General features: G+C 34.2%; 2 protein-coding genes across 10 annotated transcripts in view; one reads left to right on the top strand and one right to left on the bottom strand.

Annotated features, from left to right (window-relative positions):
* Window positions 1-12234, bottom strand: part of Srrm234 (Serine-arginine repetitive matrix 2/3/4) — a 30853-nt gene extending 18619 nt beyond the window's left edge. For all 9 annotated transcript variants that reach the window (XM_073087900.1, XM_073087905.1, XM_073087902.1 and 6 more), the window contains exons 1-3: window positions 12099-12234; window positions 11667-11922; window positions 8027-8134 (exon numbers count right to left, since the gene is read on the bottom strand). In XM_073087900.1, coding sequence (XP_072944001.1) covers window positions 8027-8134; window positions 11667-11905 — 347 coding nt within the window. In that variant the 5' untranslated portion in view covers window positions 11906-11922; window positions 12099-12234. The remainder of the gene's footprint in view (window positions 1-8026; window positions 8135-11666; window positions 11923-12098) is intronic.
* Window positions 12235-12610: 376 nt separating this feature from the next.
* Window positions 12611-14825, top strand: thoc6 (THO complex subunit 6). The gene is made up of 4 exons (XM_073087688.1): window positions 12611-12802; window positions 13068-13457; window positions 13734-13896; window positions 14471-14825. The coding sequence occupies exons 1-4, from the start codon at window positions 12699-12701 to the stop codon at window positions 14789-14791; spliced, it is 978 nt and encodes a 325-aa protein (XP_072943789.1). The 5' UTR covers window positions 12611-12698; the 3' UTR covers window positions 14792-14825.
* Window positions 14826-14905: the final 80 nt, after the last annotated feature.

The raw sequence follows: 14905 nt of genomic DNA, 5'->3' as shown, positions 1-14905 counted from the left end.
AAAAACACCCTCTTTTACGTGTTACTTATTAGCATGAATCCCTGGGAAGTAAAAATGTATCACAAACTAAAGGAAAAAGCTATTTTTTAGGAAAATACATTATTCTTCATACATTCTCGTACTATTTTTTTTTTCAAATGATAAGAATAAGGGAACCCCCCGCTGAATCGAAAAATATCATATACCCTTTTCTTCATTCTAACGTCTAATCTACACAATCGTATAGGTCCCAATGACGCTCGAGTTTGTACACATTTAGCATCGTGGGCACCCCTACTATAAGGCATATTGTAAGACACGATATGAGGATAGCAATTTCGACTTTAACAGATCGATTAAAGAAACTCCTAGAATTCAATGTATTCCAGAATTGTTACTTAGAATCCAAAGTTGCGAAATTATCAAACCTATCAGGATTGGATAACATTCCAGGATTATAACTCAAAAATATGCATTAGAAACTCTAACAAGGTTCCAATTCAGAATCCAAAAGGGCGACATTCACAACCCTGGGATTTGATTGTGTGGATTGCAATTTAAAATCCAAAGTGCGATACTTATATACTTTACTTTCATTATGGATGAATATAAAGAATAGACTAAATGTCATATGGTAAGCTGCTATCGTTACCGAGCGGAATAGCTTTGTTCGAGGCAAAAAAAATAATATGGCTTCAGCAGCATTGTGTCACTGACCTATAAACGGTGCACATTTTCATTTTGACAATGGAAGATGAATAGTTGATATACCCACCATATTTCTTTTTCGTGGAAACGACGGCTACACCCGAATCTAAAATTAAATGTTGTTTTTTATATTTAAATTTTACTATCGTGGTCGTTAGTATCTGGGTCTAGGCCATCCAATTTGTTATCTGTAGTCTGTAGAATTAACGTCAAGAAATCTGCTGTACAAAACAAAGCAAAGTAATACAATCAAAATTAATTAAAAACAACAACTTCGCGCCATTAAGAATATGTTAAAAAAAATATCTTGTTAAAAAAATCTAGCTCTGGTCATCTTAATTAAACAAAACCGATTAATTTTGTATAGACATACAGGTACTTACAGGTACCTCTCATGTATGAAATAAATAACCAAATAGTATTAATGCTTTTTCCTAAAGTAATAAAAAAAGAAAAATCTAAAAGCTAGGCACGGTATTTGGATTTTACGCAAATTCGTCATTTATCGATTTCTATACATTATTTTAAATTTGTATACATAATTATGTATACATAAGATCTATTCGCCTAATGCAATGCCAGGTGTATGTATGAGACGTCCAATAGTATTATATTTTTAGGTTTTTTCAACGTAAGTAGAGGCCTTGAAGGCGCGGTCGGCTTTACGGTCAATAAAATAGATTTAGTATTATTTTCATTGATCAAGTGTTCTGCTATTTTCGTTTACGAGCGCACTTCTTTGTTACTGTGTTTCGAATGCGTGGGCAATAAATAGTGAAACGTTGTTTGAAATACTCTGTAGCTATTAATTTAATCCCCAGGCGTTTCATAATTTATGTCTTTTACGACTGTTACATTCAATTTCTAAATTGGAATGTTTTTTGAAAATGTCAGAAACTTTTACACGGGGTTTTGCGCTCTGGTCAAAATGGTGCCGTAGTAATGGTGCTTAAAAATAATGACGCTTTCTAGTATCCTAGGCTCACATACTAAGACATCGGGCGAGGGTACAATGGTTACAACAAAAATGACGCGGCCAGCCAAAAAGGACATTTGTTGCAGAAATCTCAATCCATCAAGACAATCAGACAAGGATATACCAAGTTTAGAAAACAGCTATTACTTTTAAAATCGCACATCTTTTGAATCTGTCTGAACAATCTTTACATCTGAACCAGTCTGTCAGCCGGAGGCTATTGTTATATGAAAACAGAGGGTTACCTAGAACGTAAGAGGGGCAGCGTAATTATCAACACAAGTGCCCTTCTCGTTATTCAACAGTGGCTCGACACAACTGAAGTCTTTTAGAATAGACGTCTAAATATTAAACTACCAACATGATACGGCGTAAGGCTTGTCTGGACCTTTACATTTGTCGGGCTTGATCCTACAAGGAATGGAATCATAGAAATCCAATACTTCATGAAAAGTCCTGATGATCTGTAAGGTGAATAATAATTATTTAATGTAATGGTAATTATTTACTTCTTACCGTCAGTCTTTCGACCCATAAAGACCGGTAAAGATAACGAACGAAATTGCTTTTTCAGCCTAACCAAAACTAAATCATTGGTATCTGTCCTAGATCAGCCGAAACAGAAACTTTTTTAAAACTTATGAAAATGTACTTAATTCCCTGGAATTTAGAGGTTACCAGACTTAGGAGAATTAAATGTGATAAAATATAATGGAAATCTCATAATCTCGAGAGTTCGCAAAGGCATATTACTACAAATATTTGACAAGTTTCTAACTTTCACTGAAACTTTGGTCCAAAAGTACTCCTGACCCAATCTGACGTAAGATTCGATACGCAGTTTATTGTTTATTTAGTCCAATTAGCAAATAGCCAATTAACTGGAAAAGTTCTTAACAGCTACTTCCTTCGAGTTTAATGTTGTTTTCTTTGGAATATTTGGCCAAAAACAGCGGCAATAACAAAGTGAGGAGACTTGGCAACTCTCTCCGCAAATATTGATACAAATGGAGCTGACGACGGAGCTCGTCGACTAACCTACAAACAGACAAAAATAATGCTAGTAAAGTGGCCAACGTGTACTGGCGACAGATATAAATGTAGAGTCATCCATCTGTCAGGAGTTAGAACGAGCTTCGCGCTGATTTAAGTAATTGTAGCCAAAAGCTGGCATTAAAGATGGCATTTAAGTTTGAAATTCGGTGTCTCTATCTAGGGTTGTAAAATCTCTTAGGTAGTCTAGTCATCACTGATTTTTGTAAATTATGAGCTTATTAGAAATAAATTATCAATTGCCTGACACTACACGCCTGAAAATTCTAAAAAACAAAAAACAAAAGGAGAAGTACTCTATTAATGCGCCTCTTGGCCAGCACAGTGGACTATGAACCTTTCACTAAGAGATAGAGACTGGAAGACTAGGACTAGACCCACCAGTAGAATGGCAACATGACAACGATCGACGAAATCATACTATCAGTCACCGATCAATTTAACTAACGCGAAGACGAAAGACCGTTTATACGATCTACATTACATGACACTGCGTACTGGCGACATTTATAAACGGAGTGTCGTCGATCTGTCAATTAAGCCCGCTAAGAGCTTCGCACAGAAATTCAGAGCGTACCGCCCAACTAACGCGTTTCGTGTCATCTCTTTATGACACGTGAAATTATTTCTGCCAAAACGCTGCAATAGTTTAAGTGTCTCGAATATTATGAGACAGAAGTAGAGAACAAATGAATTGGGTTTTATTTTCAAAATATATACGTCTTTTTAAGTTTCTCGTGCACAATGACGACAATTGTTCGCTGACTGATAAAGCTCGTCATAATAGTAGTTTTCAAAAGAAATCATTGTTTTATTAATGACCATTTATTGGCGACTAATAAAGCTCGTCATTAATCCAACAAAAAAATGAATCTGTTTTGCGTATCAGTACTTTTAAAAAGAAATAACTTTTTATTTTTTTAATAATTCTATCAGATACTAACTTTGACCTTTGATCTTATATGGATCTGATTTGTGACCTTTACTGTTGTTTCTATTCGATTATTTGTCTGGTTTCAATATCACCTTAGCGATATTACCTGAGTGCCGGCAGTCTAAGATGAGTCTGATATTATTTTTGTATTACATTAGTTTACTCATCGATCCGCAAGGCACAATAATTATCAGTCTGTTTTTGTGAAACATCAGAAGTATATATAGCAAATTGAAAAATAGCTACAAAATATATGAGTACCTTAACAGTCAACAGCTTAACAATGGCGTAATAATGATTGCAAAAAAGGTCAAAGAGGGCTGTGTAAGGGGTTGGCTCAAGTTGCTTGATTGCTTCCGACTCTTGGTGGGTAACTTGGCGGGTGAATCTCGAGGGGTTGGAAAAAAGAAAGTTAAGTTTTTACCCGTTTCATGGTGAGATGTTTAACTTCTGATCACAGAAAAACCACCTCAATGATCCAACTAACCAACTTTAATCATAGAAGACAAAACGAACGGTCTGCCATTCTTTATATATATATTTCTTATGTGCGTGTGTATGTCACTGAACTCCTCCTAAACGACTGAACTGATTTTGATTAAATTTGTTGTGTGTGTTCAAGGGGACTTGAGAATGTTTTAGATTCACAATTTAGTCCGTGGGAAAAGGTTTTTTTAATTAATTTTTAATTCGTAAGTAGTTATAGAATCGGAAACTATGCATTTGATCAAGTGATGATCTTTAGCAAAGTTGTTGTCCAAGAGCCCACAAGGGTTTGGGAGTTGGTAAGACCAATTTTCGATAGATGGCACCATTGTCATTCCAATGCAGGTACAAATTTTCTGTTTTATGTATGTCATATTATTTCTTTAAAATGCGGGCGAAGCCGCGGGCACCACTAGTATTACAATAAAAACATTGCCAACTTTTTTAAAACATCGGCAAATAGTCCATTAATGAATCATTATGAAACTAATTGAAGTAAGCATTCTTATTCTTTCACCTCTACACATGTGTGTAGAGGAATAAAATACGTGTTCAATATATTTTACTTGGGTATGTACCTAAGTAAAATATATTGAAATATATTGGGTATGTACCCAAGTAAAATATATTGAACACGTATTTAATTCCACACCCCTGCAATAAGCCCTGTGAGATAGTAACCATATGCTATGCGCCCCGTGAACTAGTATATCGTATTAGCGCCATCTGTATATCGTATTAGTATTATTATAGCAAAATAAATATAGTAAGAGCAGTAGCTAGTTTATTAATTGAGTAGTTCTTAGTGTGCTCACCTACATCACTGAATAGATTTAGTACCTTGCAGTAATATTAATCATAAATTAATCTAGCTGAATTTAAGCCTAAGATTATCATAAATAACTAAAGTATATAAAATATTAAATTATTTATTCAAATATTATTACGGTAATTAGTTAATGAATCTGTTATATAAACGACAGCTTCACGTAGGAATTTCCATTACGTACATTACGTGCAAAAATATAAGTATGGAAAACGTAGCCATTTTGTATAATCACACTAATGCCACGTTAGCCCTAGAGAATCGTACAGTGAATTTTACTATCCTCCTTCCATAAAGCTCTTTTCATATGTACAAACCACCCATAGCAGACACGTAGCATGGCAGACACAGGACTGAAGCAAGTACTCTTGTCTACGGACAGATTTCCAAAAGTCTTTTATAGACCACCAGAAAATCATTACAATCATTAAAACCACAGTACAATTTTGAAGGCGGTATTTTGAGGGCTTCCAACTACTTTATAAATTTTTAATTCTATAAAAGAACAAGAAGGAATGGCAACATACGTACCAAAAACACGTTTGCCGAAAGAGTCAGTGCCGACTGCAAACTTACGTCTACCAGTGCGAATTCTTTGCACTTCCACTAGACATAAATATTTCCATAGATAGTATACATTGATGTAGAAATACTTATACATACTTGTGCTTATGTGACGACCACGTACGGCAATTGTAATTTACAATCGCCGTCTTAGGCTCTGTTCACATTTAAAATTTGTAACACATTTACAATTTGTAAATGTGAACAGAGCTTAAGACCCGCGTCGTGTCGGGGGCGATCGATTCAAGGGACTCTAACCTCCCCTAGATATAATCTCTTTGTGTAACCCCTTTCTTTTGTTGTATCAAGGGAAATGTCCACTATACGCAGGTATAAAAAGTAATACAAGTCACGTAACAATTCTCATGTGTTCGTTATTGAATTATAGAAATATATTATTTAATCGCTATATACTAACTTTGATAACTCAGATAGCCATTTACATTTTTAAAAAAATACTACATTTTTTATAATGATTAAAATTTAAAATATTGTCGTTATTCTATTGAATATTAGTCAGGCGCCGTAACGATACAAATTTCCTGTGAAACATTAATTTAGTTGATAAAATTTCATACAATTTAATTGGCAGTGCTACCTGCGTAATTTCATGTACTCGTAATCGCATTTAATAAACCGGCTCTTAGGCCTAACGAATTTAAATTTTCCTGCGTTACTTACCATTTTAGGGCTTAGAATTGACCTAAGCCGTATTAGAATAAAAATAATTAAGAAACTTAAGAGGAAAGAACTGGTTTAATTTTCTATATTTTGTTTCGTTAAATAAACAGTGTCAAATAATTTAGTTGTAACTTACAAGTTGCTTTTTCCACAACCACATAATATTCTTTCTTGCAATTCTCAAATATACCTAATATTACTAGTACCTACCTAATATTCTCATATTGAATAGATAACATTTTTTGTAAGATCAATATATTTTATTTTTAACAAAACAACATTTGTATAAATAAAAATAATTATAGGTACGGTTTAACGCTAGTTATTCGGACAAAAATATTTAGTATCATTTAAGCTTTTGGGTCTACAAATATTAATAATTTGTGTTCACCCAAAAATTGCTTGTACCCAAAAAATAGGGGATAACATCGAAAAAGGTAATTAATTCAACGCGAGCTTTCGTGACTTTTCCTAAACCCCTCTAGCTTTATATAAATCACGCGACAACATTTAAAATTTCCTTGTAACTCATAATTAAGCCGGTAAAATAACAAAATACGTATATATCTGCTTTGTTTTACCAGCCTTTAAAACATGAATACGTAAAAATGTTTCGGTAGAAAATGTTTTAATCTCCTGATAAGCTGGAAATTTATGATCTACACTTTTTATTACATATTGTGAACAAATTATTTCAGTAGCATATAAGTTATTTACCTTTGTATTCCGAATCAAACGTATTACAATAGAATACGAGACTTAATTCCAACTGAGAAGCATTGGACAGTAAAAGCGAGAACCTATTTTCCCGTACCAAGGTACCTAAGCCAACCGTATTAACATTTCAATACATATGGAGCTTTCCGAAATCCGACTTTCATTACAATTCAAACAGAACTTTCTTTGGACCCTCTCTCTTAGGTATATAAGCACTTTTTTCTTTTATTTTTTATATTCAGGGACTTACATGGGTAGAATATTATCCTAGATAAATATTATCCTAAACGTGTACCCTAAGGGGAGTTGATTTTACGAAAGAAAAAAGACTATTTGCGTAACGTTTGACTTGAAGCCAAAACGCTCATGAAAATCTGCGTACAATAGCAACAGTTTCCCGTGGGTGTCATCAAAGATTTTAAATCTAGAACATGCAGCTACGTCTTTCTGCGATATTACTCATATATTGCGGTCACCGCACAATCATGCGCAATTCCTATATTACTTTTTCCAGGAAATTCCTATATTCAACAGACTTCAAAGATGCCTGAATGCTGAAATATCCAAAGATTAATATCTGATACACCGATCCTAATATACTACTCACCTATCTCATACCTTTCAACCTAATAGTGAATTGAAACTTACGAAGATATAGACATTTTTGTCGTTATACAAAAACATGTTTAAAGACATCTGTTTTAAAGTAATTAAACAACAATGATACCTCATATTATAATAGAATGATATATTAACTCAAATAGATACAATACACACTTGTTCGCACTTCACCAATTCACCTCTAATAATTTTTCAAAGACGAACGAAATTGTTAACTGTTTTTAACTGCAGAAGAAATAAAATGGGCAATTTATTTCGATATGTAAAAGTATTTCCTTGCATTTTTATTACGCTTACGAAACGCTGATATGGTTAACAATTGAAATTAGAGTTAGTTGTGTAACTAATCTTTTACTTACAATATGGAAGATTAAATAAATTATACATACATGAAGCTAATTCCGAACGAATTGTTCAATTTGATTATGCAATTATACATGATAAGAGTTATTTCGTTCAAGTCACAAACATAAATACTCACACTATTCTTCCGAATTCATCCCTGGCCACTTCCTTGTCGCCGGCGCCGGCCTCGGAGAGCTTCGCCCTGAAGGCCGCCACGCGCGCCGCTATCTCCTCCTTCGGCAACCTGCGCAGCCACACCAACGACACGCTCATTACAAACAATACAACTAACCGCAGATTACATAAACCATCTCTCTCGACGGCGAGCACGCCGAGCGCGTCAGAGATTTACAAGCGTATCGTGCGGCCGCGCCAATGCGGCACAATAAATGTACGTGCAAATAAACAAGCCGAATGTACTGAAAACTGAAAATAAATTCTCGTTGCGACCGTCGCCCGACACACCTGAACCTACCAATGCATGACACGGCGCACGGCGAGCTGCTGTAATCGCGAAATTACTTTTGGAAAACAATAAAAAACAACGATAACACGCTCGCGGCGCGCGCGTACCGACTGAACTTAACTGGGAAACGTTGAATATTATATGAAATAAGGTTACGAAGGGTGGCCGGTCCCGCTCCGGTGAATTATTGATTTGACTCGTGCGCAGCGAGGGTTGTTGCCCCCTCGGGGTACAACGATCGGCTACATAGATCGACCAGGGGTAGCGCGTATAAATTGAAATAATAAATCAAACAAAGGGAGTTTTATTGAGCAAGGCATAAATCGATAACGTGACGCAGGCGTTCGTTCGCAATAAATCCCGATAAATTTGCGCACAGGTTGATTTAGTAATAAACGTAGGATCGAAGTTAAAAATCGATATTTTGTAACATTTTTATTGATAAGTTTTTAATTACGTACAGATATAAGACACGTGATATTTGATGAACAACAATAAAGTATCGCAATTGTCGAACAACTGTTTCTACACGCTATGTAACAATAGACATAATGAAATGCAAATAGTACTCTCGTAACGACCCCCACACTTAGCCTATTTATTATTACAGACAAGATACTCACATTACACGCTGACATCAACCAACATGTGTATGATATGTCGGCGGCGCCGAGTGAAAATAACACATGCTTGCAACTCTATATCGATAGAAAATATTCTCGCCTTGGTAGACAGTGCGGCGGCGTTGGCAAGGTGCTAGCGGTTTTAATGTTTTTTTTCTGTGGTTAGCTGTTAGTGATTTTTGTTCACCTGACCACGGGTCTCTGCCTATGTATTAAATTCAGAAGGAAACTCTACCTTACTCCAATATATATTGTCAAAGTAAAAAAATGTAACCAATACAAATACTGGATATTTTCAAACATTTAGAAATCCCGACAACACGTTATAATGATCGTCTGTTTAACGTACTCTGACTACACAGACTAACTAAGATTTCATTAGACCTTGCTTTGTGAATTTTTGAGAAGTTCTGATATTTACAATGAAATTCAATTCAGTTACCGATGACTGCTATATAAAACCCGACCCAAACCCAACGCTTGCTGACAACCATGAGCAAATAATTGTGTTTTGCAACTTTCTGGCCAAAACTCCAATATATAGTCTCAAACCAGGCCTCCGCGACTCTTCACTGGCTTAGGGGGCATTCATTACGTGAGGTTTTTGGTCGAGCCAAATCTCATTTTATCATACTTTGGCGAGAGGGGGGGCAATATTACGTTATTTTTTCCACAAGAAACAAAGTAAAATGGCGAGAATATAGTGCTAAAATATAGTTAATCTTTATTTTCAAGATTTTTTACAAGAATACAACAAAAACATTATAATAATGTAAGTAATATAAAAAAGATAAATAAATAATATAAAATAAAAATATTATAATTCACTCAATACATTTCTTCACAAAAATATCTTTTCATTGTATTTCTATCCAACTTTATAAGTAATCTTAAATGCGACTAGCATTTAAGATTGCTTACTTATATAAAATAAAACTATTAGGTTTTTTTTAGACTTAATTTAACGCATTTTCACTAGAAATTACACATCTTGTAAAATATCACGTGACTTAGGAGAAAAAAAAGGGAGTTGAGCCAAATTTTACAATATCTAACAAAACAGGGAGTAGGGGTCGGAAATTCGCTAAAATCTCACGTAATTAACGGATGCCCCCTTAAGACTCCATTTATATCTATTGAAATTGAACATGCAGGCGACTGCAGACACGGGCATGCAGAAAGGAACATATTTTTGTTATTTTGACAGATATGGCCTGTTCTGCGCGCGACCGTGTTACGATGGATATAAACCCATCAATTCGCATGTATAGAAAATTAGAAATATAGTAGTCTGCTACGACACGCGTCTAACACACTCTATGTCTGGACATGTAAACCCTAACTTGACAAACCACTTAATTTGGTTGTGAATGCCTATGCTATGTCTATAAATGCTTAAATTTGTCTATAGTATGCTTCAAAACTAGTAAAAGGCCCATAATCCAATGGTATCGTAAGGTAAGTGCTGAATACAAACATTTTCCCCTTAGCTTTTCATAGCATCTCAAATCATTTTTCATTTAAATTATTTCTGTTTTAGTACTTTATGAAAATGTTTAATATTAAATTTTCTTCATTTTTGTCATCTGAATCTGAGTTAATTTAAAGTTTTATGCCTCAGTCCACATCGAATACACTATAAAATTGATGACAGAATTCATACATAATTTATTTAAATTATCACATACATATTTTTATTAAATTGAATCAATAATGTGATCTGCCTCAAAGAATCATGAATTCAATTTCTAAACATTCAGCTATTCTATCTACATCTGAGTATTTGTGTACTATCCTATGGGAATGAAATGAAATATATTTATTTTGTATAGGCCAACGGCGGCACTTACAAATTGTCAGTTACAATATTTTCTTAAAGTACTACCGGATCGGAATGTCTTTGATAGCCAATATTACCCAGATAGTGAATATAATAACACTAGACTATATGCATAAAAATATTTATTAATTTACTAACCAAAAGCATGTAATAATAATAATATATAAGGGTAACAATGAGGAAATTCAAACATGTTATGATTTCAAAATTAGGCGAGTCATGTCATTGGAGATAATTTTAAAATTTGTGGCATGCATTGTTTTACTGATAAAGCTGCATACTGATTGAATAATGATAAACCATTCATTGTGCTGTTATTGTCATTACTCCTACTACTATATTTTTGTACTACTCCCGTTTTAGAATAAGATGACACCTTAAAATAGATCATATCATATTCATATCTTAATTCATATAGATCATATTATTATCATATTCATATCTTTATTCATATATTGTTTGGTAATTTTTGAATGTAGGTTTTAGGACGTAGGGACGTAGGGTTTTACGTAGTATACTGAACTTAATTTGTTCCAAAGAAAATTCCAATAACAAACTATTTCAATCCATAAGTTCCAGTGACACCTATACTAAGTTTAAGACACATGATATTATAGGTTCAATGCCTGGTGAAGTAGATAGCCTAAATAACGAATTTACTATTAACGTATTAGTTATATACCTATACAAATGTAGAAAATTACACAATGTGATGTTATGGCACAATACATAAATTTATGACAACTCCATGATTAAAATACTGGCGGAATAAGAAAGTATATTCTCATAGAACAAGTGGTATGAAGAAGATATTTGAAATATGAAGAAAATAAGAGCTGAGACTCACCCTTGCTCTTCCAAGCTGTCCTCGAGTTCTGCGCATTTCACTTCAGTCTTCCTTTTCCTCTCGTGGTCCAATATTTCCCGATTTGGTTGTTTGTTTGAAACTGAATCTAATTTAGCGATCTCCTCCTCGGTGCGATAGTTCACAGAATCTTTGGTTTTACGCACCGCTGCCCAGTTCCTCTGCACGTAACCGTTGGTACCGGACCCCCTCGGGGTCGTCAGCCCTATCCCATTGTACATATTTGTGCTGGACGTATCTAAAACCGAAGCAAACGTATATCAATCAAGAAATACACTACAATCTACACACCGCGGGCAGCATTTGGCACATTTATTTTCAAAAATATATAGTTTTTTAATATTAGTAATCATTGCACGAATTATATATAACTATTCGAAATATACGGGAAAAAAATATGAAACTATTGTATACCTTGTTGTTGAATCTAATAAATTCAGCACGTAAAACACACGTCCATCTTGGTTGAAAGATTTTGATTTTTTTCTGTCTGTCGAATCGTCGATCAAAATATTGTCCATGGCATATTTGTCTATGCCAACCATAATAAAATAAAGTACACAGCACACGTTTACATATAAACGTTGGAAATATTATTTTGTTAATTTTAGTGTTATGTTTATAAAAACATATACGTTTTAATTGTTGTAAGTGTAAGTGTAGTTGTAAGTGGAAATGTTTGTCGACAAGAATGTTTGAAATTATTTTTTATGAAATAATACAGATAACGATTGACACAAAACTATTCAGTCTATTAGTTGTCGATCGTAGACTTACTATCCACTGCGAATTTTAACGTGCCTTGATTCCAAGTTTAGACTCAGATTAAATTTAAAAAGGTAACTTGACACTTGATAGATTGACATTGTCAAAAATTACAAAATATGTCAGAAATAACATTGTGTTTGTTTTTATAAGTTTAGCTTTGTAAATGATTTTTTCGACACCCTAAGTTAATTGAACCATTCACACGTATTGTATATATTCTTTCAGTATAGATAAGTTACAGTCACAATGTTAGACAAAATCATATATAATACAGTTCTTTGTCAAACGTTTTCGCCATGTGGTAAATACCTAGTAGCCGGCAATATTTACGGCCAACTTGCTATTTTTGAGTAAGTTTGTAATTAAACTGTTATCTCTGTTTATTTATGTCTTGGTCTGATTATAACTTTTTAAATTCTTTGAAACAATATTCTCACTTGTATTTTGGTTATTCCTATTATGGTTATGTACGATGTGATATGTTCGATCTAGTGCGATGTCTCTGCAGCTTGTGCAAATCATAATTTATTTCCAAGCTTAAGTAGAGTTAATTTTCGGAATTTGGAAGTGTGATTTTAGTGATCAAATTATGTATTTTCAATTGTTTATTTGCAGCTTGGATCTTATTCTTAATCCTGTGACAGAGTTAATAACACCTGATTATAACAAACCAAAATTGAAACACACATTGGAGTCATCAAGCCAAATATGCAGTTTGGTGTCCACGGAAAAGTTCCTCGTGATAGGCACAGTCAATGAAATCCTTGGATGGGATTGGAAGAACATTCTAAATTCAAAACCAAGTAAACCTTCATGGTCTATACCCATATCCTCAAAATCATCCATAGAGCAATGTGATGTGAATAGTCTCTGGTTTTCGGAGGAGGATAACAAGCTATATGCTGGATGTGGGGATAATAAAATCTATGTGTTCAATCTGGAAGATGGACGACAATTATCCGTATATGACGAGCATACAGATTATATTCACAGCGTACATGGAAAGTATGTTCATTGTATTCAATGAAATTGATTAATATGTTTAATTGATACTTTAATATCTAGTATATAACATCTTACTTATTGATTGTGATAATGGCCTTCTATCCTACTCAGAAATAAATTCAAAATAATGGTATTAATTCCTTAAGCACTATGCATTATAATTTTATTGACAATACTCGAGTTTAATCTTATTCCTATAATATTCTTGTAACAATGTGTGAGAAAATTGTATCAACTTTCATCATACACATTCACAAGACATTGTTGTATTTTTAGTGGTCACCAGCTCATCTCAGCAGGTGAGGATGGCATGGTAAAGATATGGGACACAAGAACCAACAAGTCGCACAATAAGATCGAACCACACACAAAGAGTAAGCTTGCAAGACCTGATATTGGCAAGTGGATTGGTTCTGCTGCATTAGGAGACGATTGGATTGTGAGTGTAAATTTTTTATTCAGTAACAAAAAAGATTTATATTGTTTCTGTGTAAATTATTCCTATTAGTGTTAGCTTGATTGAGTGTGGCTTTCAGGAATATGTTAATTTAAAAAAAATAGGCTTTAGATTGAATTGGAATTCAGGCTTTATATAGATGATGTCATATTATGATATCATGCGTATTATAAATTAATTATCACTTGCTAAACGGTGAAGAAAAACATCGTGAGGAAACCTGCATACCTAGGATTTATAAAAAAAAAGAAATTTCAAAGGTATGTGAAATCTACCAATACGCACCTGGCCAGCATGGTGGACTATAGCCTAATCCTTCTCATTATGAGAGGAGACCCGTGCCCAGTACTGGGACAGTAATGGGTTGTTGATGATGATAGATGATGTTTATTCTTGCCTTTGTTCAATTAAAATAAGATACATCAGATATGTGTTTCTTAGCTGCTATTATAAATTTATGTATGATGTATGTCACCCTATTATCAAAAGCCGCCAGACAATTAAAAGACTATAAAAAAATATTTATTATCCCGTCAGTGTAGACTAATTTTTTTAGGTATGTGGGGGAGGACCTCGTCTCGCGCTCTGGCATTTACGTTCCCTTGACGCCACCACGGTCTTTGACATCCAAGATCACGGAATACACGTGTCGTTCTTCCACGACGACTGCGTCATCGCGGGAGGAACTTCGAAGCACCTCTACCACTTCAACTACTCAGGGGATATCCAAGTGGAGTTGCCAGTGTCCTCTACGACTGTGTACTCGGTTGCGATAAGAACAAACCCAAACAAGATCCTGTCCATCGCAGGATCAAGTCCAGAGATAGATCTGTGCACAACATTTAACTATAGAGACCAAGTGTTGCATTTTCGTTAGTTAAATAAAGATAAAGATATTCATTAAAGTAAAAGGACGTTTTATTTTAGCGTAATATGATATATATCTAGATGTAGTTTCTTGAATTTTCTTTATTAAAAGCAATCTTGAAAA

Source organism: Epargyreus clarus, unplaced genomic scaffold (genome assembly GCF_041222505.1).
Source record: "Epargyreus clarus isolate Ecla_fem2 unplaced genomic scaffold, WU_Ecla_fem_2.2 ptg000026l, whole genome shotgun sequence".
NCBI classification, from domain to species: domain Eukaryota; kingdom Metazoa; phylum Arthropoda; class Insecta; order Lepidoptera; family Hesperiidae; genus Epargyreus; species Epargyreus clarus.
This window is presented reverse-complemented; position numbering and strand designations above follow the sequence as displayed.